The sequence below is a fragment of the Pseudorca crassidens genome, chromosome 7 (genome assembly GCF_039906515.1).
Source record: "Pseudorca crassidens isolate mPseCra1 chromosome 7, mPseCra1.hap1, whole genome shotgun sequence".
Taxonomy (NCBI): Eukaryota; Metazoa; Chordata; class Mammalia; order Artiodactyla; family Delphinidae; genus Pseudorca; species Pseudorca crassidens.
In genome coordinates this window covers 54,045,841-54,073,119 of record NC_090302.1, presented here as the reverse complement: position 1 = coordinate 54,073,119, position 27,279 = coordinate 54,045,841, and the positions used below count along the sequence as shown (strand labels likewise).

General features: G+C 37.1%; 1 protein-coding gene across 6 annotated transcripts in view; it reads left to right on the top strand.

Moving 5' to 3' along the window:
- The window catches only part of RFX3 (regulatory factor X3), a 289,832-nt gene that overhangs the window by 35,435 nt on the left and 227,118 nt on the right, over nucleotides 1-27,279 (top strand). Inside the window, exons 2-3 of one of the 6 annotated variants that reach the window (XM_067744266.1) lie at nucleotides 5,491-5,558; nucleotides 22,327-22,400. The exons of 3 other annotated variants lie outside the window; for them this stretch is intronic. In XM_067744266.1, coding sequence (XP_067600367.1) covers nucleotides 5,515-5,558; nucleotides 22,327-22,400 — 118 coding nt within the window. In that variant the 5' untranslated portion in view covers nucleotides 5,491-5,514. The remainder of the gene's footprint in view (nucleotides 1-5,490; nucleotides 5,559-22,326; nucleotides 22,401-27,279) is intronic. 2 more of the 6 variants (XM_067744267.1, XM_067744270.1) reach the window with 2 other exon arrangements.

Here is a 27,279-nt window from a genome sequence, read left to right as displayed (position 1 = left end):
CTTTCGAACATGTTCCTCTGTGTCCTCATTATGCTCGACTCTGTGTTTGTTTCTGTATATTAGGTGAAACAGCTACCTTCCCAGTCTTGAAGGAGTGGCGTTGTGTTAGGAGAGGAACCATGTCTTTCAACCTCACCCTAGGTCTTGGTTGTCTGTTGAACCTTTGTGATTGTCCAAGCAGCCTGATTTATTCCTGATAGTTCCCAGTTGTTGACGGTGTACCCATTATCTGTCAGTGTTCCAAAGGGACGTATCTCAGTCAGTACCTTGCTTCAGGCTGACGGGAACCAGACCCTCAGACAGCTTTTAAAGTCCTGTGGGACTGCAATCATAAACCCTGCTGGAGACCTGGACTTGTCTTTTGGGCAAAAGTTGCAAGAATTGGGGCTTCAGTCATGTGTATAAGCTGTTTTCTGTGAGGTAGTAGAGAGCTGTAGCACAGCCAAGGGACAGTACAAATATGGTGTTTCCCAGCCTGTGTTCCCTGAGAGTAGTTTTGTAGTCTCTAGCTCTGTGTAGCAAGCCTCAATTCTTCCCCTCAAGATAAAATTATAGGACAAGTAAATTGTCCTTTTTCACAGAAAGATCTGGGGTATGTTTCAGTCCGCTACCTGTTGGTGCCTTGGGGATGGTAGCCTGCCACAACTGTCTTTCCTATTGTTACAGTCCTGTGGGACCCAAGAATGCAAGCCCCTTGGCCACCAGAGCCAGATACATGATCAAGGAGTGTCCCCCGTGTATACTGCCCATGGCTGCCAGCTTTAATGAGGCAGCAGGAGAGCTCAGGGCTGGGGTGTGCCCACCAGCTTTTGCAGGGCCGCAGGAGAGCACAGGATCAGGGCATACCTGCTAGCATTATCACGGTAGAGGGAGAGCAGAAAACTAACCAGCTCCTCCGCCCCCCCTAGAGAGTTCCAACAGGCTCTGTCCCTCTGGTGGTTGCTCTAAGACGAGCAAATGAATCTTCTTCACATGTAGTCTAGGCATTTTCATACTGCTGCTTTTGTGCCGGTGTCCAGGGTGAGGGAATCTGCACTCAAGCCCTTTAAGAGAAGTATCTCAGCTCCCTGCAGCCCTATGGGTCTCCTGGATGTGAGCCTCATTGTTTTCAAAGCCAGATGTTTTGGAGGCTTGTCTCTTTGTTGCAGGTCCTAAGGGTTGGGGTGCCTGGTACAGGGCATGAACCCCTCGCTCTTCAGGGAGAAGCTCTGAATTTGTGAGATCCCTCCCAGTTGCAGGTTGCCACACTGTGATGAGGTTTTTGGTGAGACTGCCTCTGCTGTCTATCTTGACGTGGCCTTTTTACTGTTCGCTGTGCAGAAGTTGTTTGGCTAATTTTTAGGTCTTTTTCATAGGGAATTGTTCCGTATGTAGCTGTAGCATTGGTTTATCCACGGGAGGAGGTGAGTTTAGGATCTTTCTATGCCACAATCTTGGACTTTCTCCTTCCATTTTGTTTTCTAATATGGTTAAATGGATAGATATAAGTAGTGACCTACTGAAGCCTGTTCTTACCAGCTCGAGAGAGCCAGTGTTGTTAATCTCTTCTTAAATCTTTATTCAGATATCACATTGCTAGCTTGAAACTAGCCACATTGGGAGTATTTACATCATGGAAATGAGTTGAAACTACAAATTTGGCATTTTTGATGGTAAAGGAGGGAAAGCTGGCTGTTGAATATATGCCATTGCACAACTAGATATAATACACATAAACAAAAGTTCTTTGGTGTTCTCAAAAAATTTAAGATCATAATGGGCTCAGGGACCAAAAAGTCTGCTAATCATAAATGAACTGCTGGTAGTTACTTTACTGTACAAGTTCAACAGCAAAGTCTGTGCTAATATATGATGAAGGCGGATTATCAGCCAGGTGCTTTGTCTTTAGAGCCACTTTACCAGTTTCCCCTATGGTGTCTTCCAACAAGAGGAACTCCATAAAGGGACATGAAGTCATAAGGTATGTCATATCCTTTGTGGTTGACACCCTAAGTTCATAGCTTACTTACTTGTTGAGCGATCAGAGACTCTCAGTATTATGCGAATATAGAAAATTGGGGATGAGAAAAGATTCTGGGCTTGAGTAGTTAGAGAAGTCTTTAGGGAGGAGGTAAAGCATGAGATGGATCTCAAAAGTTTTTAGGGAGGTGTATTGGCTGAGGGATGTGGAAAAGGGGTTAAGCTTGTGGGAGGTAGAGGCAAGGTATGATTTTGCTGTGAAGAATTTGAAGAGTTGTTTTAGGAAATAATGAAGCAGATGGGGTTGAAAGAAAAATCAGGCTAAGAATTTGGAACTTAACTGGATAGAGCATAACCAGTAGTGGATATTTTAAAAACTGGATCAAATGTTAAGGTGAAAGAGGTCTTTTACAGAGATTAACCTGGCAGATCTGTGTAGATCAGCAGGGAGTGGTCTGAAGCCAGGTAAACCTGTTTTAATCATCAGAAAGGAAGGATAGGGTGAAGAACCTGGGCTACTAATTCAGAAAGACTTTGGTTAAGATCCTTCTTCTGCCACTCTGTTATTTTCAGCTCATGGATAAGATGAAGATAACTAGCTAGTTGGGTTGTAAGTAACACAAAGGCATGAAAGAGTTTAGTAAAGGTTAGGTGCCTGGTACTATGCTAGGACCTTCAGTGGGAGGTTTTATCAGTGCTACTTTTGCTACTACTACTTCTACTGCCACTACTTTTATAATAATATTTGATGTGCTATAATGAAGATTGAAACTGGTGAACCATAAGTAGAAATAGGATGTAGAAACCAGGCCCATCCTTAACACTAATGGGTGCAAGAGTATAAATGAAAGTTCACTCATTATATTTCTGAATATTTAAATGCTACAAATCAGTTAACTGTTAAATAAAATGTGCTCTACCTCCTAATTTGACTGATATAGCTTTGTAATGAGGTGGATGATCATTTAGAATTTACAGATTTTTTTAGGAGTTCTGTTCTAGAATATAGTGGCCAAAGGAGAATTGGCCTTCTGTCACCTTGTTCTTCTCCTGTAGTCTACCTCCTTTTGCCCATATCCTAGGTTCTTTGCCATAGCATGTCCCCATGCCTATTTCCCAGGCAACCTTGCCTCACCCCTTGCAAGCTATCTCTTGACTGCCCCTTGGGCCTAGAGGTGGGTTTGCCTGCATCCCTCTCTGCCCTGGGGACGATACTTCAGGGCTCTGTATGTAAATTTGGGATCCTGGGAATCTGCTGTGGTAGAGTGCTGAGGAGTCAGAGAGCATGCCCTGAACTCTGCAGACTTCTCACTTCAAGAAGAAGTACCTGGCCAGGGGGCCAAAGTGGGGGCCAAAGTGGGTTCTCTAAAGTGTAAGGCCCAGGGCAGTGACTCTTTTTGCCTGGGTCTCAGGATGGTGCTGGAAGGGATCACCTGACATGGGTGACAGATCAGCAGGATTTGTTTACTATTAGTTGTGGAGTATGAGAAAATGAGCGTGCAAAAAATGAATACCAGGAGAATTATAAAGCCACTGAGAGAGTTAGCATAGTATGTGGGAGCAGATGAGGTGGGACCTGAATACAAAAAACTGTGTTTTGCTTGGCATTGAATACCTAATCAACTTCTAGCATATTGCCAAGCACATAGTATTGAGTCAATAAATGTTGAAGGGCAAGATGAAGATACTTGGATTATTTGTGCCAGAGATGAGAAGAAAGTCATTGTAGAATATAGAAAGAAACAAGAAAATAAGTTCTTGTGGGGCCAGTGCAGAGTTTTGAGGGAGGGTGCATCTTGCTGTGATTGGCATGGTAGTGAGTGAGCTACTTGTGTGTGTGGACCGTGTATATTTAATATTTGTATGTGTGGCGCCTAGCATAGTTGCAATTCTTTTTTAAATAAGTGATTGAATAATATTATATGAGAACAGCCTTTAAGAAATTAATTGGATCTTAAAGTTAAAATGATTAATGGCAAAGACAATTTGTATTATTAGTGATCTGATATGGAGTCTGAGAAACTTGTAATAATTCAAGACATGAAGAGATCCTGAGCAATTGTGTTAGTTTCAGAATGAGGTGGCGAAAGATGTCTTCAAAGAGGAGATTTTACTTGTAACCTGTTTGGAGAGGAGTAGAGGACACACATAACTGTAGATTAGCTTGAATTTTCTTACTTGATAGTCACTCAAATTAAGTACAGGTGAGGGTGGTTGGAGAAAAGAATCCAAGCTAAAGGACTTGGTAGAATTATCTTAGAAACATCTGATTATGGGTATGTATAACTCATAGTCATTTTGCTCAAAGTTGTTATGAAGTATTTAGTCACTTAATTTATAATAAATATGTGCGGTAATATCTCATGTCAGAAAATATATGTCATAATGATAATAAGGTAACAGGAAAATCTGATAATAGGGTTAAAATTGCCGAGTTCTTTCTGAGAACTCTGGTGTGTTAATTAGTGTAGATTATTGCATTTTTGCTGTATCTGACTTGTAATCGCCTAAATACACAGCAAACACCTGTGATTACTTTAGTGATCCTTGTCTTGTCATGTTCAAGTCACCCCGAAAATGTGTATTTAGACTGTTCCCTGTTCATATATACTCAGCTGTGCCTGTTTGCTTTGTTATTTTTCTGAGTTTAATGGACCGACATAAAAATTTATGGCAACTGTCACTTAATGTCACCTTTATCTTTAAAGAAAAAAAGAAAACAAACAAAACTAAATCACGCCAGGCAGCTATGATGCTGTTTACAGTTGACTAAATTATCAGAATACTTTGGACTAAATTTATCTCTGACATCATGGGCCAAATTTAGGGCAAAAACGGTATGAACATATATAAACAATATACTTACTTACATTTTTATATGTAAGTGTTACCCTAAATTTAATTTATTAGCCAGTAAAAATCATTAGTTTTAAAATAACATTGCCCATTTGTCTTTCAACCAAAGATTTCTTTTTAAAATTTCCATAAAACTGAATAATCATGTATATCTTATTAATTTCTCTGGTTTGTGACCTGTTTGTATGTTGTTTCTGCTTGTTTATTTTTAAGAAATAAATCTTATTTAATTATTTTTAAGGAATGAGCAAAGTTATGTCAGCTGCTAATCCATTCTCACTTTTGCCTCTCTATATCAGGCTGTTCTCAAAACTGGCTGGTCTCTCATCTTCACAATTTAAAAGCATAGGTTTTTTCAGAGAATTCTTCTCTTCATTATTTTCCCTCACTTAAATTTTTCCTGATTATTAGATTAATATGTTTACTTGAATTCTGATTCTTTGAAAAGTAAAAGTTCTCCTTCTCTGTAAAATCAATATAACATTTTTTTTTTTTGGCTAAATAGGAAACTTTAAAAAATATAGTTATACAAAGAAATACTTTAAAAATAATTCATTTGTATGGTAATTAGTATTTATCCACAAATTCAATAATTTAAAATAATCATATATCTTCTAGATATCAAAGAATTCATTTTTAATGTTAACCTAATTCTTCTTGCTTTTAACATTTTAGGCCACTTGGTCATTCTGGCATTTTATGGTAGAGAATACATTGAGTTTGGCTCATGGAAAGAATATGAGGTAATTGATCCATGTTCTCTATAAATTATGAATGTACACAAAACATAGAGTATTTTAATATGTCAAATATGGCGTCTCATGTCTGAATTTTTTCAGTAACTTTTTAAAATGTGAGATTTTGAGATAGGTTTTTCCTTTCTTGATGGTTGACAATAGCTAATATGGTAAGGAACTTTTCTTTTACTACTTGTATATGTTTAAGACAAAGTATTGGAGCTGTTCCTCACATTATACGGTTACAGTTAATATTTTTAAATGCTTCAGATAGCTTATTAGCTCTCTGTGGGGCTAAGAAAACCTCAAGAGAATGCGTCCTTCCTATCCACCTCCCCAGCCCACCCGAAGTAGGATTAAAGGCATGCTGCATTGAAAAGTACTAGCAGCTAGTGCAGGAAATAGTGTGAAAGGGCATTGAGGCTCCTATAATGTGAAATTTCTAGGCACTTCTCAGGGTGGTCTAATGAAAACAAATATGAGCCTCATATGTTAGTCTTTTGCTGTCCCTTTGGTACTCTTGTGTCACCCTGCATGATGCCTGACTTTGGCATTCTAAAATGGCACTCAGCTAAGTGCATATGCCACATTCATATCCATAGTTGTTTCATGGATTACCAAGCATCAATCCTGTATCAGAATTAGTTCAAATTAAAGATAGTAAAATATAGCAGCTATCCTTATGAAATTCAGCCAATGACACAGGAGTGTGAGAATCAGTGGGTACTAACTATTGAGTAGAGTAATTGGCTAACATACTGCTGATGTCATAATTCCCCTACTCAATAATGGGTTGGTTATGTAAGAAGGTGCAGCAGTTTGGTGTGTGAACTTCTGCTTCCACTACAGCAGTACTTTAAAGAGGCTTTCCGTTGGCATTCAGAAAGGTGAAAAGTGCAGAGGTGGTAGTGGGAGGGGCATCAGAGGGATAGGCATAGAGTCTGAGTAAGCTGTTCATCATTATTGGTTTTTGAGATTATGCTTGTACCCGAATTGAATTACTTTCTTACCTTCCCACACAGTTGGAATGCAATTGAAATGCAGCCCATTCAAGGTGGTAAAACATTGCTCTTTTAACATTTCTTCAGTCTGCAGCTTCTGTGGGACGATAACCATACAATTTGCTGGTTAAGAGACTTAACCAAGACTCAAGAGAAATAAACTGGAGCTATTTCCTCCATTTCAAACCTGTGGTTTTATAAAAGTCCACCAAAGTGTGCAAAAAAAATTCCCCTAACCACTTTTCAAAATTTTTTATAGATATAAGGTTGCAGGAAAGATAAAGTAAATAGTTTTATGTGTAAGACCTTTGTAACATGATTTATAACAAAAACTATGCATTTATGTATAGGCGTTATAATTAAAGAGCTATAATCTTTATCACTGATAGTATATTTAAAGAGACTCAGTGCCAACTCTTTCAAATAGTTTTCCTAAGAAGTTTTGCAGCTTTATCATATTTATTAAATCATTTGAGTTGTCTGTATCTAACAAATAAATGATATTCTTTTTCCTTATCATTCATTTTTCATGATTGAGGGTATCTGGTATGGGCATCGATAACATACCTAATAATTGTGAAAGCTCATGTGGGCCTAGAGAAAAGAGTGTCCATAGTGTACTTCGATTAAAAATGCTTGCAAATAATGTTTATTAAAAATAGGTTAGTGGGGCTTCCCTGGTGGCACAGTGGTTGAGAGTCCGCCTGCCGATGCAGGGGACATGGGTTCGTGCCCGGGTCCGGGAAGATCCCACATGCCGCGGAGCGGCTGGGCCCGTGAGCCATGGCCGCTGAGCCTGCGCGTGCAGAGCCTGTGCTCCGCAATGGGAGAGGCCACAACAGTGAGAGGCCTGCGTACCGCAAAAAAAAAAAAAAAAAAAAAAAAATAGGTTAGTGGAAATTTAAAATAAAAAACCAGTGGATATTTTGGTGGAGTCCTTCTTTTGGGTAAGTTGTAGGAGATGAACTTAACTTGAATTATCCTGAAAAGCCATAGAAAACAAATCTATATGTGCTGCCCTTCCCACTTTTTCCTTTTAATCTGACTTTTGGGCTTTCATTTTGATAGCCTTAAACTCCTTTGTTATATGTGAAATAAGTAAGTTGTCTTGGGAAGGGGAGGGGTAGGGAGGGAAAAGTGTTTTTACTTATTGCATGGCATATGGGCCGTTAATTATAATATACTTTATATTTACATTGTAGATCACACTTTATAAGGTTCTTTTGTATGTACAGCACCTTATCTAACTTTCTTCCTGACCAGTTATATGGGATCATATAATGGATGGGAAAGCCGAGTGCAAGAGAGGTTAAGAAACACCTTTGAGGGCTTCCCTGGTGGCGCAGTGGTTGAGAGTCCGCCTGCCAATGCAGGGGACATGGGTTCGTGCCCCGGTCTGGGAGGATCCCACATGCCGCGGAGCGACTGGGCCTGTGAGCCATGGCCACTGAGCCTGTGCGTCCGGGGACTGTGCGTCTGGAGCCTGTGCTCCGCAACGGGAGAGGCCACAGCAGTGAGAGACCCGCGTACCACAAAAAAAAAAAAAAAGAAACACCTTTGAAAACTGTTGCACAGCAAGTAGTTGGAAGATCTAGCATGTGCACCCAGGTCTTGTGACTCTTAATCCAGTGTTCCTGTCCACTATATTAGTAATTTTCAAATTGTATTTTCCAGTCAAAGAAGTTCTTCAGGAGCCACCTTGGGTAATGTTGGTGGCTGCAGAGCATGTCCATTTTTGTCTCTTTTTCTTTTGAGGCTCTGAGTAGTATTTCATCAGAAGTAAGCTTTTAGAGCCATTGCTCTGTACTATTTTTCTTTGTGCAAGGACTAAAGAGAAGCAAACTATATCCCTCTAAGTGACAATCAAGGCTGTATACCTCTTGTCCTACTGGCATTGTGGATCTAGAAATAAGAATTAGACTGTTGGCATTTTCCTTACTTCTGCTCCTTGTCAACTAAGTACTTACTGAATATGTACTGAACACAGTATGCAGGATACACAAGTTACTAGCTTTTTAGCAGGGCCAATGACAATTGGTTTTAAAATAGTAATATAGTTTTTTTAAAAATTAAAATAGAAACTTCATATTAAACATATCTTGGTCATAAAGTGACATTAATAAGCATCACCATTTCTATATAATTTAAAATATTGCTTGTACTTAATAATCCCAAGGCCGGTAGTTAAGCATATTTGTTCTTAGAAGTAATTTTCATAAGTTATTATCTATGTATAGAGTCTTGAAAATGCTAGATTATAGTAGCATTTATGAGTATTGCTAATAGTGTCACAGAATGGTTCCTTCATCATATTATAGAATTCTAGAGTCTTTGGTAATAATGGATTCCAAAATATGTTTTCACCTTACCCAAGTATGCATTTAAGCCTTAATGTATTGTAACAATCTATGAAATTACATATGTGCAAATAGAAAATAAATTCCATCAGTGGTCAACAAAAACATCATGAAATTTAATAATGGTTAAGAGTTTATCACACAAATTCAAGATAAGAGTAATTGTTATGGAAGCAACCTAAGTGTCCATTGACAGATGAATGGATAAAGAAGATGTGGCACATATATACAATGGAATATTGCTCAGCCATAAAAAGAAACGAAACTGAGTTATTTGTAGTGAAGTGGATGGACCTAGCGTCTGTCGTATGGAGTGAAGTAAGTCAGAAAGAGAAACACAAATACCATATGCTAACACACATATATGGAATCTAAAAAAAAGAGTTCTGAAGAACCTAGGGACAGGACAGGAATAAAGACACAGACGTAGAGAATGGACTTGAGGACCTGGGGAGGGGGAAGTGTAACCTGGGACGAAGTGAGAGAGTATCATGGACATATCTACACTACCAAATGTAAAATAGATAGCTAGTGGGAAGCAGCCACATAGCACAGGGAGATCAGCTTGGTGCTTTGTGACCACCTAGAGGGGTGGGATAGGGAGGGTAGGAGGGAGACGCAAGAGGGAGAGGATATGGGGATATATGTATATGTATAGCTGATTCACTTTGTTATAAAGCAGAAGCTAACACACCATTATAAAGCAATTTTACTCCAATAAAGATGCTAAAAAAAAAAGAATAATTGTTAGACTCAAATCATAGCATTGTACACATTTAATGTGTCAACAGTTTTGTACTTTTTATTTAAAACTTTTTTTATTGAGATATAGTTGATGTACAATATTATATAAGTAACAGGTGTACAACATTATGATTCACAATTTTTAAAGGTTATACTCCATTTATAGTTATTATAAAATATTGGCTGTATGCCCTATGTTGCACAATATATCCTTGTAGCTTATTTACTTTATACATAATAGTTTGTACCTTTTAACACCCTTACCCCATTTTGTCCCTCCCCTTCCCTCTCCCCACTGGTAACCATTAGTTTGTTCTCTGTATCTGTGAGTCTGTTTCCTTTTTGTTATATTCACTAGTTGTATATTTTAGATTCCACATAGAGTGACATCATACAGTATTTGTCTTTCTCTGTCTGACTGACATCACTTAGCATAATGCCCTCCAAGTCCACTGCTGTTGAAAATGGCAAAACTTCATTCTTTTTTCTGGAGTACTACTTTTCTTAAACTTAGCCATTGAGCTCTTAGTTTAGAGTACTAAACTAAACACTGTAAACTAGTAATGTTTGTTTTCTCCACAGTTCATTCTGAACATGGAACAATTAGAGAGGCACTGAAAAGGGCAGTAAAAATGGATATATTGGCAGGAGTGAGGAAGGATTCAAGAAGCATGGGGGGAATCTGTTTTCAAATTTACTTGTATTTCTCTTTATTTTTTATTACAGAATTTCAGCTAAAAATCAATAAAGCAACAAAATGACAGGTATGTTAGATCCTTAAGTTATCTCCTTGAAAGACAGACCTAAGTAGAATGAGCTTGAATTATAGGAAGGACGATTTTAATTTGTCATAAAGAAGATATTCCCTAAAAGTGAGTGGCAATAGAGGGATATTTGGGATGTCATACTCTATAAAGATCTTTAAGACTGGAATAGTTATCTATTCAACTAAATATATGTTTTATCCTTGAAGTCTCTACCAAGCTGAAGGTTCTTTTAGCTGAAGCTGCTAATTGCTAATTGCTGGAAATTAGCTAATTAATTAGCTAATTAATTAGCTAATTAAGCTGCTAATTGCTTGGAAATGTATGCAATATGTATATAATTCTCTTATAACTAAATATGATATATGTAGTTTATGGAGATCCTTATATTATTTTTCAGAGATAAATTAAGATAAAAATTGCAAGTACATTGCAAATTTGGGATTATAGAAAGAACTAAAGTACTCTTAATCTGAGAGATAATATATATTCCATATTATTATGTGTGATTTAAAAATACTTGATAAAAAATGCAGAGGAAGGCAGCCATTAGTCAAAAATGTGAGAATGAAGCTATGTCCTTTGGCAAGGTGGTTTAGTGCAAACAGCTAATGCATTTATGAGTTAGTCAAACCTGAGGTCAAATCATGGTTCACCCACTTATTAATTCAATATTCTTATGTAATATGAGGATAATAACTGTTGCCTTGCAGCCTTGTGAAAACTAAATAAGGGATATATGTGAAGTACATAATGCAGTGCTTGGTACATAGTAGTGCTTAATAAATGATACAGGCATACCTTGGAGATATTGCAGGTTCAGTTCCAGACCATTACAATAAAGTGAACCTTGCAGTAAACTGAGTCATACGAATTTTTTGGTTTTTCAGTGCATATAGAAGTTATATTTACAGTATTCTGTAGTCTATTAAGTATGCAATAGCATTATGTCTAAAAAAAATAATGCATACCTTAATTTTTAAAAATACTTCATTGCTAAAAAATGCTAACCTTCAGTGAGTCATAATCTTTTTGCTGGTAGAACATAGAGGGTCTTGCCTCTATGTTGATTGCTGCTACTGGTCAGGATGTTGGTTACTAAAGGTTGCAGTGGCTGTGGCCATTTTTTTTTTTTTTTTTTTTTTTGTGGTACGCGGGCCTCTCACTGTTGCAGCCTTTCCCGTTGCGGAGCACAGGCTCCGGAAGCGCAGGCTCAGCGGCCGTGGCTCATGGGCCCAGCCGCTCCGCGGCATGTGGGATCTTCCCGGACCAGGGCACGAACCCGTGTCCCCTGCATCGGCAGGCGGACTCTCAACCACTGCGCCACCAGGGAAGCCCTGGCCATTTCTTAAAATAAGACAACAATGAAGTTTACCATCATTGATTGACTCTTCCTTAAACAAAGGATTTCTCTGTAGCATACAAGGCTGTTTGATAGCATTTTACCCATAGTAGAACTTCTTCCAAAATTGGAGTCATTCCTTTCAAAACCTGCCATTATTTTATCAACTAAGTTTACGTACTGGTCTAAATCCTTAGTTGTCATTTCAACTATTTTCATAGTGTCTTCACCAGGAGTAGATTCCATCTCAAGAAACTACTTTCTTTGCTTATCCATAAGAAGCAACTCCTCATCTGTGCAACTTTTATCATGAGATTGCAGCAATTCAGCCACATCTTCAGGCGTCACTTCTAGTTCTCTTGCTATTTCTGCCACATCTACATTTAATTCCTCTACTGAAATCTTGAACCCCTCAAAGTCATCCATGAGGGTTGGGATCAACTTCTTCTAAATTCCTGTCAGTGTTGATATTTTGACCTCTTCCCATGAATCATGAATGTTCTTAATGGCATCTAGGATTGTTAGTCCTTTCCAGAAGGTTTTCAGTTGACTTGGACCACATCCATCAGAGGAATCACTATCTATGACAGCTATAGCCTTATGAAATACATTTCTTAAATAATAAAACTTGAACGTTGAAATTACTCTTTTGATTCATGGGCTGCACAATGGATGTTGTGTTAGGAGGCATGGAAACAACCTTAATCTTGTTGTATATCTCCATGAGAGGTCTTGGGTGAGCAGGTGCATTATCAATGAGCAGTCATATTTTGAAAAGTATCTTTTTTCTGAGCAGTAGGCCACCACAGTTGGCTTAAAATATTCAGTAAACCATGTTGTAAACAGATATGCTGTCACCCAGGCTTTGTTCCATTTATAGAGCACAGGCAGAGGAGATTTAGCAGAATTCTTAAGGGCTAGGATTTTCAGAATGGTAAATGAGCACTGGCTTCAACAAAGTCACCAGCTGCATTAGCCCCTAACAAGAGAGTCAGCCTGTCCTTTGAAGCTTTGAAGACAGGCATTGACTTCTCTTCTCTACCTATGAAAGTCCTAGATGGCATCATCTTTCATTATAAGGCTGTTTTGTCTACATTGAAAATTTTTTGTTTAGTGTAGCCACCCTCTTGAATTATCTTAGCTAGATCTTCTGGATAACCTAATGCAGCTTCCGCATCAGCACTTGCTGCTTTATTCACCTTGTGCTTTTATGTTACTGAGATGGCTTCTTTCCTTAGGCTTCAGGAGCCAACCTCTGCTAGCTTCAAACTTCTCTTCTGCTGCTTCTTCACCTCTCAACTTTCATAGAATTGAAGAGAGTTAGAGCCTTATTCTGGATTAGGCTTTGGCTTAAAGGAATCTTATAGCTGGTTGATTTTCTCTCCAGACCACTAAAACTTTTTCCATATTAGCATGAAGGCTGTTTCACTTTTCATTTGTGTGTTCCCTTTTAATTTGTGTGTTCACTTTTAATTTCCTTCAGGAACTTTTCCTTTGTATTTACCACTTGGCTACTTGTTTGGTACAAGAGGCCTAGTTTTCGGCCTGTCTTGGCTTTTGACATTCCTTCCGCACTAAGCTTAATCATTTCTAGCTTTTGATTTATTTATTTTTTTAATGACTTTTGTTTTTTTTTTTGATGAGGACCATTTTTTTAAAGTCTATTGAATTTGTTACAATATTGCTTCTGTTTTATGTTTTGGTTTTTTGGCCTCGAGGCATGTGGGATCTTGGCTCCCCAACCAGGGATCGAACCCACACCCCTTACATTGGATGGTTAAGTCTCAACCACTGGTCCGCCAGGGAAGTCCTGCTAGCTTTTGATTTAAAGTGAGAGATGTGTGACTCTTCCTTTCACATGAATAATTAGAGGCCATTGTAGGGTTATTAATTGGCCTAATTTCAGTATTGTTTTGTCTCAAGAAATAGGGAGGCCCGAGGAGAGGGAGAGAAAGAGATGGCGGAACGGCTGGCTGGTGGAGCAGCCAGAACACACACAAAATTTGTCAGTTAAGTTCACCATCTTGTATGGGTGTGGTTCATGGTGCCCCAAACAATTACAACAGTAACATCAAAGATCACTGATTGCAGATCACCATAACAATATAATAATAAAAAAGTTTGAAATATTGTAAGAATTACCAAAATGTGACACAGAGACACAAAATGAGCACGTACTGTTGGAAAAATAGCGCCAATAGACTTGCTTGACGCAGGGTTGCCTCAAACCTTCAATTAGTAAAAAGCGCAGTATCTCCACGTGGAGTAAAGCAAAGCACAATAAAACAAGGTATGCCTGTAGTTCCCTTCATTCCTCCATAAGTCTTAATGTTTGTTTAGGAGTTTGGATCAGGAAAACCAATAGAACAGGGAGGGGATGAAGGGGAAAATTGAACTTCAGTCATTTGGGATATAAGATTCAACATACTTCTTGCATTTACTATTTAATTTCTCAAATTTCACTTTGTCCTGCAGTGGTCAACAAGAATTTAATTGCTTTATTATATTAAGGAGACACCAGTTTTGGTCCTACCTTGAGCAAAAACTTCAATATCAGACTCACTCTTAGGAAGAAAGCCATATGGAGTTGTAAGTAGGAAACCACAGGTGAAGCAGAAAATATTAAATGTCTTCAGATTTTAACTTCTGGAAAACTCACTTTTATTGAAAGGAAGTAACTGTTTACTTAAAAGTTCAGTGTGACAGATGCATTAGTTTCTTGGAATTTATGGTCAGTCAACTCTCATTTTGTTTTAATTAGCATAATTATCTTAGGTTCCCTTCTGACTGCTATTCACCCCTATCCTTCCTGCTCCACCCCCTACTCCCCAGCTCTCCTACATTATCGTCACTTCTGAATTTCTAAAGGCTCTTCAAATAGCCAGTTTCCCTAAGTTTGTGGTAAAACTAATTTAACTGCAAAACCTGAACAAAATGACGTGAGGTACTTAAGGGTCTTTCTTTACCCCACTCTTTGCACATTCATTCATTTAGCTACAGAAGTGTTAATGTGAATGGTTATGGGTTGCTGCCCCAGATCCATCTGCAGTGTTGTGTATGGTATTGCTCTCTAAAATTAAAAAAATTCTGAGTCATGTGACATATCTGAGCCAGTGGCTTCCAGTAGGGGGTTGTGAATCTGTTTCATTTTTCCATTTTATAGATGAGAAGACTATGCTAGAAGAAAGTAAATTACCAAGGTTTGAATGATATATTAAGATGTTAAGTAAATTATTCAGATAATGCATAGTAAAGCCAAATTTAAACCCAGCAGTCTTATACCAGAGCCCATACTCTTTTTTTTTTTTTTTTTTTGCAATATGCAGGCCGCACAGGCTCAGCGGCCATGGCTCACGGGCCCAGCCGCTCCGCGGCATGTGGGATCTTCCCAGACCGGGGCACGAACCCGTGTCCCCTGCATCGGCAGGCGGACTCTCAACCACTGTGCCAACGGGGAAGCCCCAGAGCCCATACTCTTAAACTATAAGGACAAGTGGGCAGCTTGGCCACCCAGTTGCCAAGGCAAGATTGAGCTTAGTTGGCACCAGTATTCATGTCTTGAGTTGACATATTTACTAATCTTTACTAATATAAGGAGGCATATACCTAAATATCTGTAATGGAAGATAATCTCCTTATAATTTGGATGTGGGTATGGACTATTAAGCTTTTCTACATATTTGGGTATACATATGTCTGATCATAGATTTCCCCTAGGTATATTGGAGCCCAGCCACAAAGGCTTGTCTCAGGTTGAGGTAGAAAACTGTCTAGTTTCTCCATTGTCCGTCCTCATTATTTTATATTATCTATATCTCACTAAGTGCTAGAAATTGTTGTTTTGACTTTTTTCAACAAATTATTAATGCCTCTATGTTGTAGGCTAGAAATACAATGTTGAACAAGGAAATCATGGTCCCTTTTTCAGTAGGGGACAGTTGTCATTGTGGATGGGACAGTTCTTGGTGGGTTATCCTATGTTGTAGCATGTTTTAGCGACTATGGGCCAAAATGGCATTAGAACCACTTCCTCTCCCCAATCACTGTGACAACAGAATGACCCCAAAGGTTTCCAAAGTCATCAGGTAAGGGATGGTGGGATGGTGTAGTGGTCTATCTTGATGTTATTCATACTCAGCCTTGAGGATAGTAGCTGCCCACTTGTCCATGCGCTTTGTCCACACACTATCCAAGTTGAATAATTGACTTTAAGCATTTCTTTTTCTAGAATACAGGCTTCCTGCAAGTAAATAGAGCTGAGAGAGCTACAAAGCAAATAACTAAACTGGTTACACTCCGGGTACAATGGCTAAACTGAAAAGCAAGATTAGTTGTGGATAATGTTACCAATGGCTAATTGAGAATTCTCCTTATACTGTAAATAACGAGCATAAGTTAATAAACTCCCAAGTTAACATACCAAGATGATGCTATATTTTTTTAAGCTATAGAATCTAAGTCTCTAGGACTTTATATATGCAAATTATTTCTTAAAGACATACAGCACATTTATGCTAATTATATTTTATAGCACAAACATTTCTGCTTTGCTTTTATATTTTTAAGAGAAATTTTTAACAAAATTACAAATTTAAATAATTTGTAAATAGAAACAACTATGAAGGATTTATGACTTGAATTTGTCATTTGAAAGAGGAATAAAAATAAATTTTCATTCAGTATCCATATTAACTGCCTTTTAATCAGTATTTTATATTAAAAGTAATAACATTTGGAAGTTTACAGAGCCTCAGGCTTATGACAGTTGCTGTTTAAATTACAATAATTTTATTGTATTATGATTACAAAATTTATTTATATGCTATAAAACATTCAGAAAATCCAGAAAGGTACAAAGAAGGGAGTAAAAAGAAATTATCATTCATTATAATAAGACCATTATAACTCATGATTCAGTAGATGGATTCAAGATTAGATCTTTTAAAAAATGAAGGTACTTTTCTGATTGGAAACCATTTTGCAGATGAGGAAGGTGATGAATTGCTCATGTTAATTAGATATGTTTGCTGTAATTCCAGTTTCAGCTGCATATAAAAAAAGAATTGTGAGAGAGATTTATTTTTCTTTAATTTAGATGAGAAATACTTATCAAGCACCTAGTATACATTAAACATTCAAAATGGATTTTCCACTTATTAGCTGTGTGACTGTTGGCAAGTTACTCTAAGTAGTCAATTTCTTGACTCAGTTTATTTATTTGTAAAAGAGGGATAATAACTACTTTGTTGAGTTATTGTAAGGGTTAGTTATAGTTTAGTTGAAGTATTTAGCAGCACCTGACATATAATTAGACAACAATGAATCATTAGTATTATTGTTTTTATTCTTTATAGTAACAATACATAATTTTAGCCCATTACTATATAAAATATCATTGCTGTGGTAGTAATTTAGCATATGAGGTAATTAACTGTGATTATTATAATTTTATTAATAGAGAGAATGGAGCCTAGCTAGACTGACTATACTTAGGATCTTGTCAGGTAAATATTACTTCCTTATATTTGTATAGCAGTTTCGTTTTCAGAGCTCTTTCTCATTTCTTGTTTTATTTGCTCTGTACAGTCTTCCAGTAAGAAAAGCAGGGCCTGTATAATTTTCCATTTTGCAATTGAGGAGCTGAGGCTTGTAGAGAATGACAGACGTCCAAGGTCATATGGCTTATAAGTGGTTAATCAGGTTCATTTCCTTCCACCTATAATTAAGATTCTCACTGAACCTAGATTGACCTTCAGTATGGGAAAGAACAGAGAATAGAATCTGACTATAATTGATGAGTCTTCATTTAACTTTAGCCATTTTATAGTTTCTTGTGTTTGCTCCCATTCCAGTCATCTGAACATTGGCTTTAATGTTTTAGTAGTCTATTATGTTGATGGTGGTTACAATGAACCACATCTCTGGATATTCACACGCTTGTGAAGTCTCTTTCCTTTCAATCTGGACTGGGCCTGTAGCTTATTTTAACAAACAGAATGCAGCAGAATTAGAGCTGTCTGAAGTCTGGGCATAAGCCTTAAGAAAGCCAGGTAGCTTTTGCTTTTATGTTTCTGGGAGACCTGAACCATTATGTCAGAAATCTGGCTACCTTCCTAGAGAGACCATGTGGAAATGAGGCCACAAGGAGAGAGGGAGAGGGAGAGAGGAAGAGAGGGAGAGAGAGAGGGAGAGGCGGGGAGAGAGAGAGCGGCTCTGAGGTTACATGGGGACAGAAGCCCAGTCACCCTAATCCTAGTATTCTAGCTGAGCCCAGTTCCTACCTGCTAGCTGAAAGCAATTGTGTGAGTGACCATCAGCAAGATGAGCAGAAGAACTAGCTGAGCCCAGCCCAGGTTGCAGAATTATGAGCAAAAAAAATAGTTTTTGTTTTTGTTTTTCTGAGCAATAAGTTTTGTGGTGGTTTGTTACACAGTAATAGAAAAGCCAGAGAAGCATGGCAGTGTACTTGAAAATAAAAGTCTTGCTAAAGGGTGTTACCCTTTCTTGGCCTATTTTGACAGTTTTGGTCTTTTTCTGGTTTGCTAATGTCAGGCAGTGTTGAAGAGAGAGAATAGTAATGAATAATTTTTCCTTTCCAGAAGCTCATCTTACTGAACCTTTAAGTACACAGGTTTGGCCGATACTTGGGTAAACCTGAGGTAAACCCAGTCTCTCTGTGCTGAGTCTCTTCAGAGAAATCTCAGGAGATTGGGCTGCTTCCTATTTTCAGGTCTCTGATTCTTCTTCTCTGTTGAATTTCCTACTCCCAGTCTTTTGTGACTCTCTTTATCCCTGTCAGAGTTGAAATGGATTTGGCCTAGGTTAGCCAGCTAAGAAAAGATGGCATAGTCTTCCTTCCTCTCTTGAACTTGTTTCTGTTGTACACAAAGACTTGGGAAGGCTTTTGGGACTGAGAGTAAAACTAAGACATGGACTCACCTCAGTTTCTGATCACTTACATATTACTTAACAGGAAAGATATGCTGCAGTGAAACATTACTCATGCAGTTTATCTTTTCCCTCTCATAGATCAGTTTCTTCCTATTTAACTATAAATACTGCATATTTTATTTTCCCATATAATTAAAGTTATAAAATTATAAAAATAAAAAAAATTGCAAAATGTTTTATAAGTTTCTGCCAGAGATGAGAACCAGTGATCTAAACGCTTATTAAGAATAATTTTTCAAAAACAATTTTGTTGTTGTTTATGCTTTGTTTTAAAAAAATACATGAAGATAGATTTAAAATATTACAAAGCTTGATTGGCTTCCAAATTGTTGGAGTGAGGGCCTCAGTGTACTCCCTCTCCAACACAACAAAAATGCAAAACAACTAAAATCAACCATTTCGGAGTTCTGGCAATTGATCAAAGCCAGAGAATGAACTGAAACTTGTCTATCCAAGAGAAGACTACTGAACCTTGAGATGACAGTGGCATCTAACTTGTGCCCACTCCCATTCTCCCTCCTTCCCCAGCTTGTGGTATAGTAGAAACTGGCAGCATTGCAGACAGTGGAGAGATCTGACCACTTTTGGAGATCCATGAAAAGCACCATCCCTAGATCACAGTTAATATTTTGTCCGAACTTGTATCTCCCTGGGAAAACTCAGTTCTCAGAGAGTGATTGGCTATTGATTTGACTTAGAGCTCAGCTCAGTTGGGGGGAAGAAAATGCCTACCCCCTGGGCTTTACTGAAACAATAGCAACTGTTGGCAACATCTCCACTGTTTAAGGCTGTGATTTCACGTGCGGCAAACAAGAGCCTGGCCAGGAATGTAGAAGGAAATCCTGGAGGATTAGCCAACCATAGGGAACTTTGAAAAGCTCCAACATATTTCTAGATATCTAAAAGATTGCAGATGTGCAAGGCTGTGCATATGCCCAGGAAAGACCTGGGAAAGGAGAGGATCCACCTCTGGCTGACCTTGAGGCTCTGTGCAAGAAGGAAGTGAAAGCTAGGGCTGTCTTACAAGCTAACTGAAGTTTGAAGGTGTGGCTTCTCACGAAGTTTCCTTTAGCTTTGGCAAAGGGTGGAAGATATACAGGCAAGACATTTAAGGAAATCTTCTGACCAATCACTGGTTGACCACTAAATTATACTGATCCAGGAAGCCAGGCTTAAAAACAAAAAGAAGAATACTCAGTGGCCACATAATACAGGGACTACAGAATTAGTTCATGGAAGTGCTAAACAAATAAGCAGCACCAAGAAAAAGAAGAGAACTAGCGAGAAAAAAATCTTAGTGGGGCAGTGTAGAAGATTCTGCCACCAGAATTGTTAAAATACATTATCTAGATAGCTTGATAACTATCTAGTTAAATAGATAGTTTCAGATATCTATTTAGATATCCAAATAGATATCTAAAACTATCCAAAATGTCTAGTTTTCAACACAAAAATTATGAGAAATAGAAAAGTATGTTACATACATGGGAAAAAAGTGAAAAACTAGCTAACAGAAAAGTGTCCCTGTGGGCCTAGATTTGGACTTAATAGACAAAGACTTTAAGTCAGCTATTGTAAATATGTTTAAAGAACTAAATGAAACCATGTCTAAAGAATTAAAGGAAAGTGTGAAATATCTTACCAAAGAGAATAGCAATAAGCATAGAAATTATTTTAAAAGAACCATATAGAAATTTTGGAGTTTAAAAGTATGATAGCTAGAGTGAAAATTTTACCAGAGGGGCTCAATAACTGATATGAGTTGGTAGAAGAAAATATTAGTCAACTTGAATGTAACTTAATAGAGATTATCCAGTGTGAGGAGTAGAAAGAAAATGAAAATGAACAGAGCTTCAAGAGACCTATGGGACACCTCAAGTGCACCAACACACACATAATGGGAAAATGGGAGTCCCAGAAGAGCAAAAAAAAAAACCCACAAAAAGCAGAAAGAATGTTAAAAGAAATGACAGAAAACCTCCCAAACTTGCTGAAAAAATACTGATTTACGCATTAAAGAAACTTAGTGTACTCCAAGTAGAATAAACCCATCATAGTCAAACCATAGTCGAATTTAGACATCATAGTTAAATTTACGAAAATGAAAGACAAAGAAATCTTGAAAATATGAAGAGAAAAATAAGATCAATAGCTGACTTCTTATCAGAAACCACGGATGCTGGAAGACACTTTCAAAGTTGAAGGAAAAAAGCTGTCAACCAGGAATTCTGCATCTAGCTAAAATCTCCTTCAAAGATGAAGGAGAAATTAAGACACTTAGAAATAAACAAAAACTGAGAGAGTCTGTTACTAGCAAATGTGCCCTATAAGAAGTATTAAAGGGAGTCCTTCAAGTTGAAACAAAAAGACACTAGTCAGTAAACTTAAATCCACATGAGATAAAGAGCAATGGTAAAGGTAACTACATAGGTATTATGAAAGACATACATATAAAAATACATATAGATGCATTTTTCTTTGTAACTTGTGTTTTAAAAGACAACTGCATAAAGCAATAATAATAAAACTGTTGATGGGTTTATAACACATAGAGATGTAGTTTGACAATAAAAAGGAAGGCAAGGGAACAGAGGCATATTGGAGGAAAGTTTTAAGTTATTATTGAAATTAGGTTAGTATATATCCAGACTAGAATGTTTTAAATTAAAATGCTAATTGTAATTTCCAGAGCAACCACTAAGAAAATAAGTCAAAAAATTATAGTGAAAGGAACAACAAGGGAATGAAAAAGATACACTAGAAAGTATCTGTTTAACACAAAAGAAGGCAGGAAATGAGAAAAAAAAGATATTACAGAGCTCAAATATACCCTTAAAGAGTAGAAGTTATAATGTGTAATTTCCATGTAAAATAATATGTTTTTGTAATCTTTAAGGAATGTTACCAGTAGAGAATATTGGTCAATGGATCCTCTTTGGGGCTTAATTTTTTGATACTATTGGATACTTATCGATAGATTTTAAAAATACGGTATTTTTACCATAGTGAAAAATGCACCAAAGTGAGATCAATGTGAAAAGATTCCATTAACCCTGGGTTCTTAAAATGTAGCTTTGTTTCCCGGGAAATGAAACAGTAATGTATGGAAATGAGAAATTCTCTTTACTTTGTTTCTGAAAGTTTGGGTATGGAAAATTTAGTTCTTCCCCTTCCTCTAAATATGGGAAAGAAACGATGAGAAAAATGCTTTGGAGAAGAGAGGAGATCATGGGAAAAAGGCATCTGGAGATAAATGCACGTAGGAAAGGGTTGTCAAAAAGAAAAATGTTCTGGACAGAATATTTTAGAAGTCTTGAGAGGTATTTCTGCCTGCATTTTCCATATATTGTTGATTCTGTTCTCCATGGGTACCCAGCCCAAATGCATATGTGATCTCATAACAAGGATTGTTCATTGTTCAAGCAGCCACGCTTATAATGTCTTACATATGCCTTCAGAAAATAAAACCCATGTTTAGCTTTATAGTGTGAAGAAAGTTTAATTATATCAAACAATACTTGTAATGTCCTTATTATAGGAAAAGTGATTAAATTGAATTTTCTTATTACTGATTTAAACTATCATTTAAAAATGCAATTCTCAATCTGTTTTCAGTCCCAGCACAGTTGAAGAATGTAGCACAGTTGCATCAGTAATGATGGCTCACTCAACTGGGAGCATCTCTCTGGGTGAGAATAAGTAATATTTTAAAAGTCCTCCAAGTAATTCTGTTATGGTGTACCTCCTTTCCATTATAAGTAACAAATTTAAATCATAGATTCCTAGAATTTGATAGAAATTAGTGTTATTAAGAGGTTATGATGATTAAAATTGAATCTAGTAAGATTATTTTGTTTCTTAAGCAAGTTACAGTGAACCTTTTTAGTACTTTTTCTATAAGCTTACCAAAGTTTTCAAGACATTTTTATTCCTATGTTTTTTTCTCTAACCAGATTAACCATTTTTAACTGTACAGTACAACACGTTAACTATTTGCCCATTGTTGTGCAACAGAACCCTAGAACTTTTTCAGCTTGCAAAACTGAAACTTTATACCTGTGAAGAATAATTCTCCTTTCTCCCCTCCCCTCAGCCTCTGGTAACCACCATTCCACTTTCTAGGACTTTTACTATTTTAAATATCTTGTAAACGTAGAATCATGCAGTGTTTGTGTTTTTGTGACTGTCTTATTTTGCTTAGCATAATGTCGTCAAGGTTTATCCATGTTGTAGAATATGACAGGACTGCCTTGTTTTTTAAGGCTGAATAATGTTCCATTGTACAGGCATACCTCATTTTATTGTGCTTTGCTTTATTGTGCTTCTCAGATATTGCTTTTTTTTTTTTTTTAACAAATTTGAAGGTTTGTGGCAACCCTGCATTAAACAAGTCTGTCGGTGCCATTTTTCCAACAGTATTTGCTCACTTCCTGTCTTTGCATCACATTTTCGTAATTCTCCCAATATTTCAAGCTTTTTCATTATTATTATATTTGTTATGGTGACTTGATTTTCCTATTGCAAAAGGTTATGACTTGCTGAAGGCTCAGACGATGGTTAGCATTTTTTAGCAATGAAGTTTTTTAATTGAGGTTTATGCATTTTTTTAGACATAATACTGTTGCACAGTTAATAGACTGTAGTATACTGTAAATGTAACTTTTATATGCATTGGAAAACCAAAAATTCATGTGACTCACTTTGTTGCAGTATTCGATTTATTGAGGTGGTCTGGAACCAAACCCTCAATACCTCCCAGGTATACTATTTATCCATTTATTTATTTATTTAAAATTCATTTTATTGAAGTATAGTTTTTTTCAGTTCTCTTTTATTGAAGTATAGTTGATTTATAATGTGTTAATTTCTGCTGTACAGCAAAGCGATTCAGCTATACATATATATTCTTTTTCATATTCCTTTCTATTATGGTTTATTACAAGATATTGAATATAGTTCTCAGTAGGACCTTGTTGTTTATTCATTCTCTATATAATAGTTTGCGTCTGCTAATCCCAAACTCCCAATCCATGCTATCCATTTATTTATTGATGGGCATTTAAGTTGCTTCCACTTCTTGACTATTTTGAATAATGCTGTATTGAACATGGGTGTACAAATATCTCTTCAAGATCCTGTTTTCAGTTCTTTTGGATGTGGGATTGCTGGATCATTTGGTAGTTCTATTTTTAATTTTTTGAGCAACCTCCATACTACTTTTCATAACAACTGCACCATTTTACATTTCCACCAGCAGTGGACAAAGGTTCCCATTTCCCTGCATCCTCACTGACACTTGTTATTTTATGTTTTTTGTTTTGTTTTGTTTTGTTTTATAATGGCCACCCTAACCACTCCTAGGTTATGTTAGGTCTTTATTTACTCCTAAATCACTTTCTAAAGAACAGAATAGCTACTTTAGGAGATTTCCTATAATTATTACAAATCTTCACACTGCTCCCTGATCTCAAATACTAGAATACTACTTGGGGCTAGTGTTTTAAATATATTAGATTGAATGTGTAAAACTGGACATTTGAATTACTTCATACTTTACCAGATATGATCCTCTTTGCTTTTGGAATTCATATGATACTATGTTAGACATCACCACGTTATAAGGCAACGATAAAATGCTTTTGTCACTACCTGTAGTTTCTAAAATGGTAAGTGTGCTTTAATGGCATCATCATAGTGGTGATTGCTGTCACTGGGTGGCTTGTCTGCTCTTGTTTCCAAGCAGTCCATAAATGCCGTATCTTTGGATGCGTTTCTTCCGCGTATACCTAATGTGCTTCTTTGACGCTCTCTGAACATGGTTTTCTCCATTTCACTTACCCTGTTGTATCTGCGTGTGAATCTTTCTGTCATCCATTCTCCACAGATTTCTTGCCTAAGTGGGGTTGTGTTGCCAAAAACTTTGCTTCAGTGATGGTAGAGCAGCTCTCTTCCAGTGCCCTATATTTGATGAGCTAGCCATTTAATAGTAAGTACAGCTTATGGATGATGCTTACGATCATATTCAAAACAGAAGATACAATGCTCATGATCCATCTAGTCCTCACAGCTGAATAAATTGGGGCATTTTCTATTTTGTGGACATGTAGATTGATTGGGAGCTCAGCGTTGTTTCTAACTTGTCTTTGACTCTTCCAAAGATCATACTGCAATGTTATAAGTTTGGGGAAAAAAAAGCCACTTTGAATTTGGGGGCAGATCTGTATTCAAGTCTTGACTCTGCCGCTTGGTTGACTACCTTAAGATATGTTTCTTATCCTCTCCGACTCAGAAATCTCATATGTAAATTGCAGACAGTGATATGCAAACTTTTATTTTAAATGCTTCATTGATATAGTAAGCTTGTGTTCTTAGGAAGTTTTTTAACCAATTGTATCACGTTAGAATTTTCCTCTTAAAAATAGTGAAGGTGAAGGGATTTTTAGACTGGTAATACTTTTATAACCAGTATCTGACAGGAGATCTCTTCTGATGAGTTTGGTTCTCATAGTTTGTCCATTAATTGAAAAAAGTCAGTTAATACAGATCATAAAAGATGATGCATACATCCCACTAACATTTTAATTCAAAGCCTATAAATAGACTGTCTTTTGATTAGGGCCAAGGCCTTTCCTTATAGTATGGGTTTGCTGACTGGAACAATAAGTCTTTCTTAAATCTATGTTTATAACAAATCATTTCCAGTTTACATTTTGTTTCTCTAGATTAAAACTATAGAGAGTTGAAAAGCAGTGGTTCTCAAAGTGTGGTTCCCAGACCAGCATCATCAGTATCACATAGGAGTTTCTTAGCATGCAAATTCTTTGGTCTTACCCCCAACCTACTGAATCACGCTAAGAAGGTGGAGATCTGCAGTCTGTTTTCTCAAGGCCTCCTTGCTAAAGTTTGAGAGCCACTATTCTATATTTTATGATTTCCACCAGTTTTTGTATTTCTCTTACCCTTGCCTATGTCAACAGCACTGTTCTGTAGTGATTTGCCTTTATCAAGTCTTTCAAAGCTTTTGACTTAGTTTTTGATACATTAGCTTTTGTTTTTGCTTTCATTGTTTATCTAATATGTAATTAAATTTGTTAATTACAGTAACAATAAAACTCCCCTAATCAGCAAATACTACTGATTTGGGGAGAAGATATACTCAGCATTAGGGAGCAGAAGTGAGGGGCATACCAGAGAGTAGTCCACATGCCGTGAGTTTTCAGCACACCACAGGCATCTGTCCGTATGGTTGCAGAGGAAGTGGAGAGTGTGGGTTCAATTAGCAAGTTGGGTAAATGAGGCTGGTCAAGAGAGCTTCTCATATTTATTTTTCTGTGTAAGCTTACAAATTTCTCTGATCCTTCCCTTTATAGCCCTTAATTCAGTACTTCTATGTTAGACTTCTGTCTGTTGATCTGTAAGTAGTCTTCTTGCTTAGAACCTGGAGTTTGAAATGTGTTTTTGATAACTCATAAATCTCTTAGGTTGATGTGGAGGAAGCAGAGAACCCACCCAGCAGCTCACATGGAAGATGTGTACCTATTTTCATTGACACCGAGCAGGAAACTGCAAAACAGCTAATACTTGAAGTAGAAAACAGATAGAAATGTTGTTTCCTAGCCTGAGACAGTAACTTTTGCTCCAGTTTTTAGTGCTTACTTTGATTTGGGAGAAAGCAGTCATGTGTGGGGATAGTTCAATTCAATACATCACGATGGCCATTCCTGCCGAAGTGCAGGTGAAATATTTGCCCACCATTGAGATACAAAAGGGGTTATGTAAGTCAGTCTGGAATCTGGCCTGCTGAACTGAAAACAGTGCTGTTTGGCAACATTCTGGATGACGTTTTGATTGAGCTGCTTTTCTAACTGTACGTTTTAATTATTTTTATATTTTTAGCCACATTGCTGATTTCACAAAGAGAAAGGGGGTAAATAGCCTGTCTGTATCACCTCTGGATCGTATTGTTGCTGCAACAGTTGGGTCATAGTACTTCTATGAAACACGATTAGAAAACTACCTAATACAAAGAAAATAACTGTCGTATAGCAATATCAGGATACTGTGACAGTGGTCCAGTAAAGCAGCAGTACTAGTCCCACTGAAGTTCAGATGCAGATTTGATATTTGCTTAGTATTCATTCTTGAGTGACACAGTGACCCAGTCATTCCACTAACAAAACAATAGCTGCTATAAATCTGATTAAAAAAAGAAGTGACTGTTGCTTAAGATAGACTGAAGTTTTGTTAAAGATAGGCTCTAAATCCATATATTTTATGTGCGTAGCATAAATTGTGAGTCTCTATTTAAATTCCACTTTGTTGTCTGGAGAAGGGTTTAATAAAAGCAATGAAACTTTAGTTTCATGCCAAACTAAAGTAAAAGGAGAACAAAAATTAACAGATAATAATTATCGAATAAGTTTTGAATGGTAACTGTAGACTAATGACGTATAACTGTTACATAATTTTATTGTTACAAATATTCCTCTAGAATGTTATTATCTAAGTTTTATAGATGGGTAAAATAGATTAAGAAAACTGGTGCCTTGCCCAAGGCCATGAGCTAGG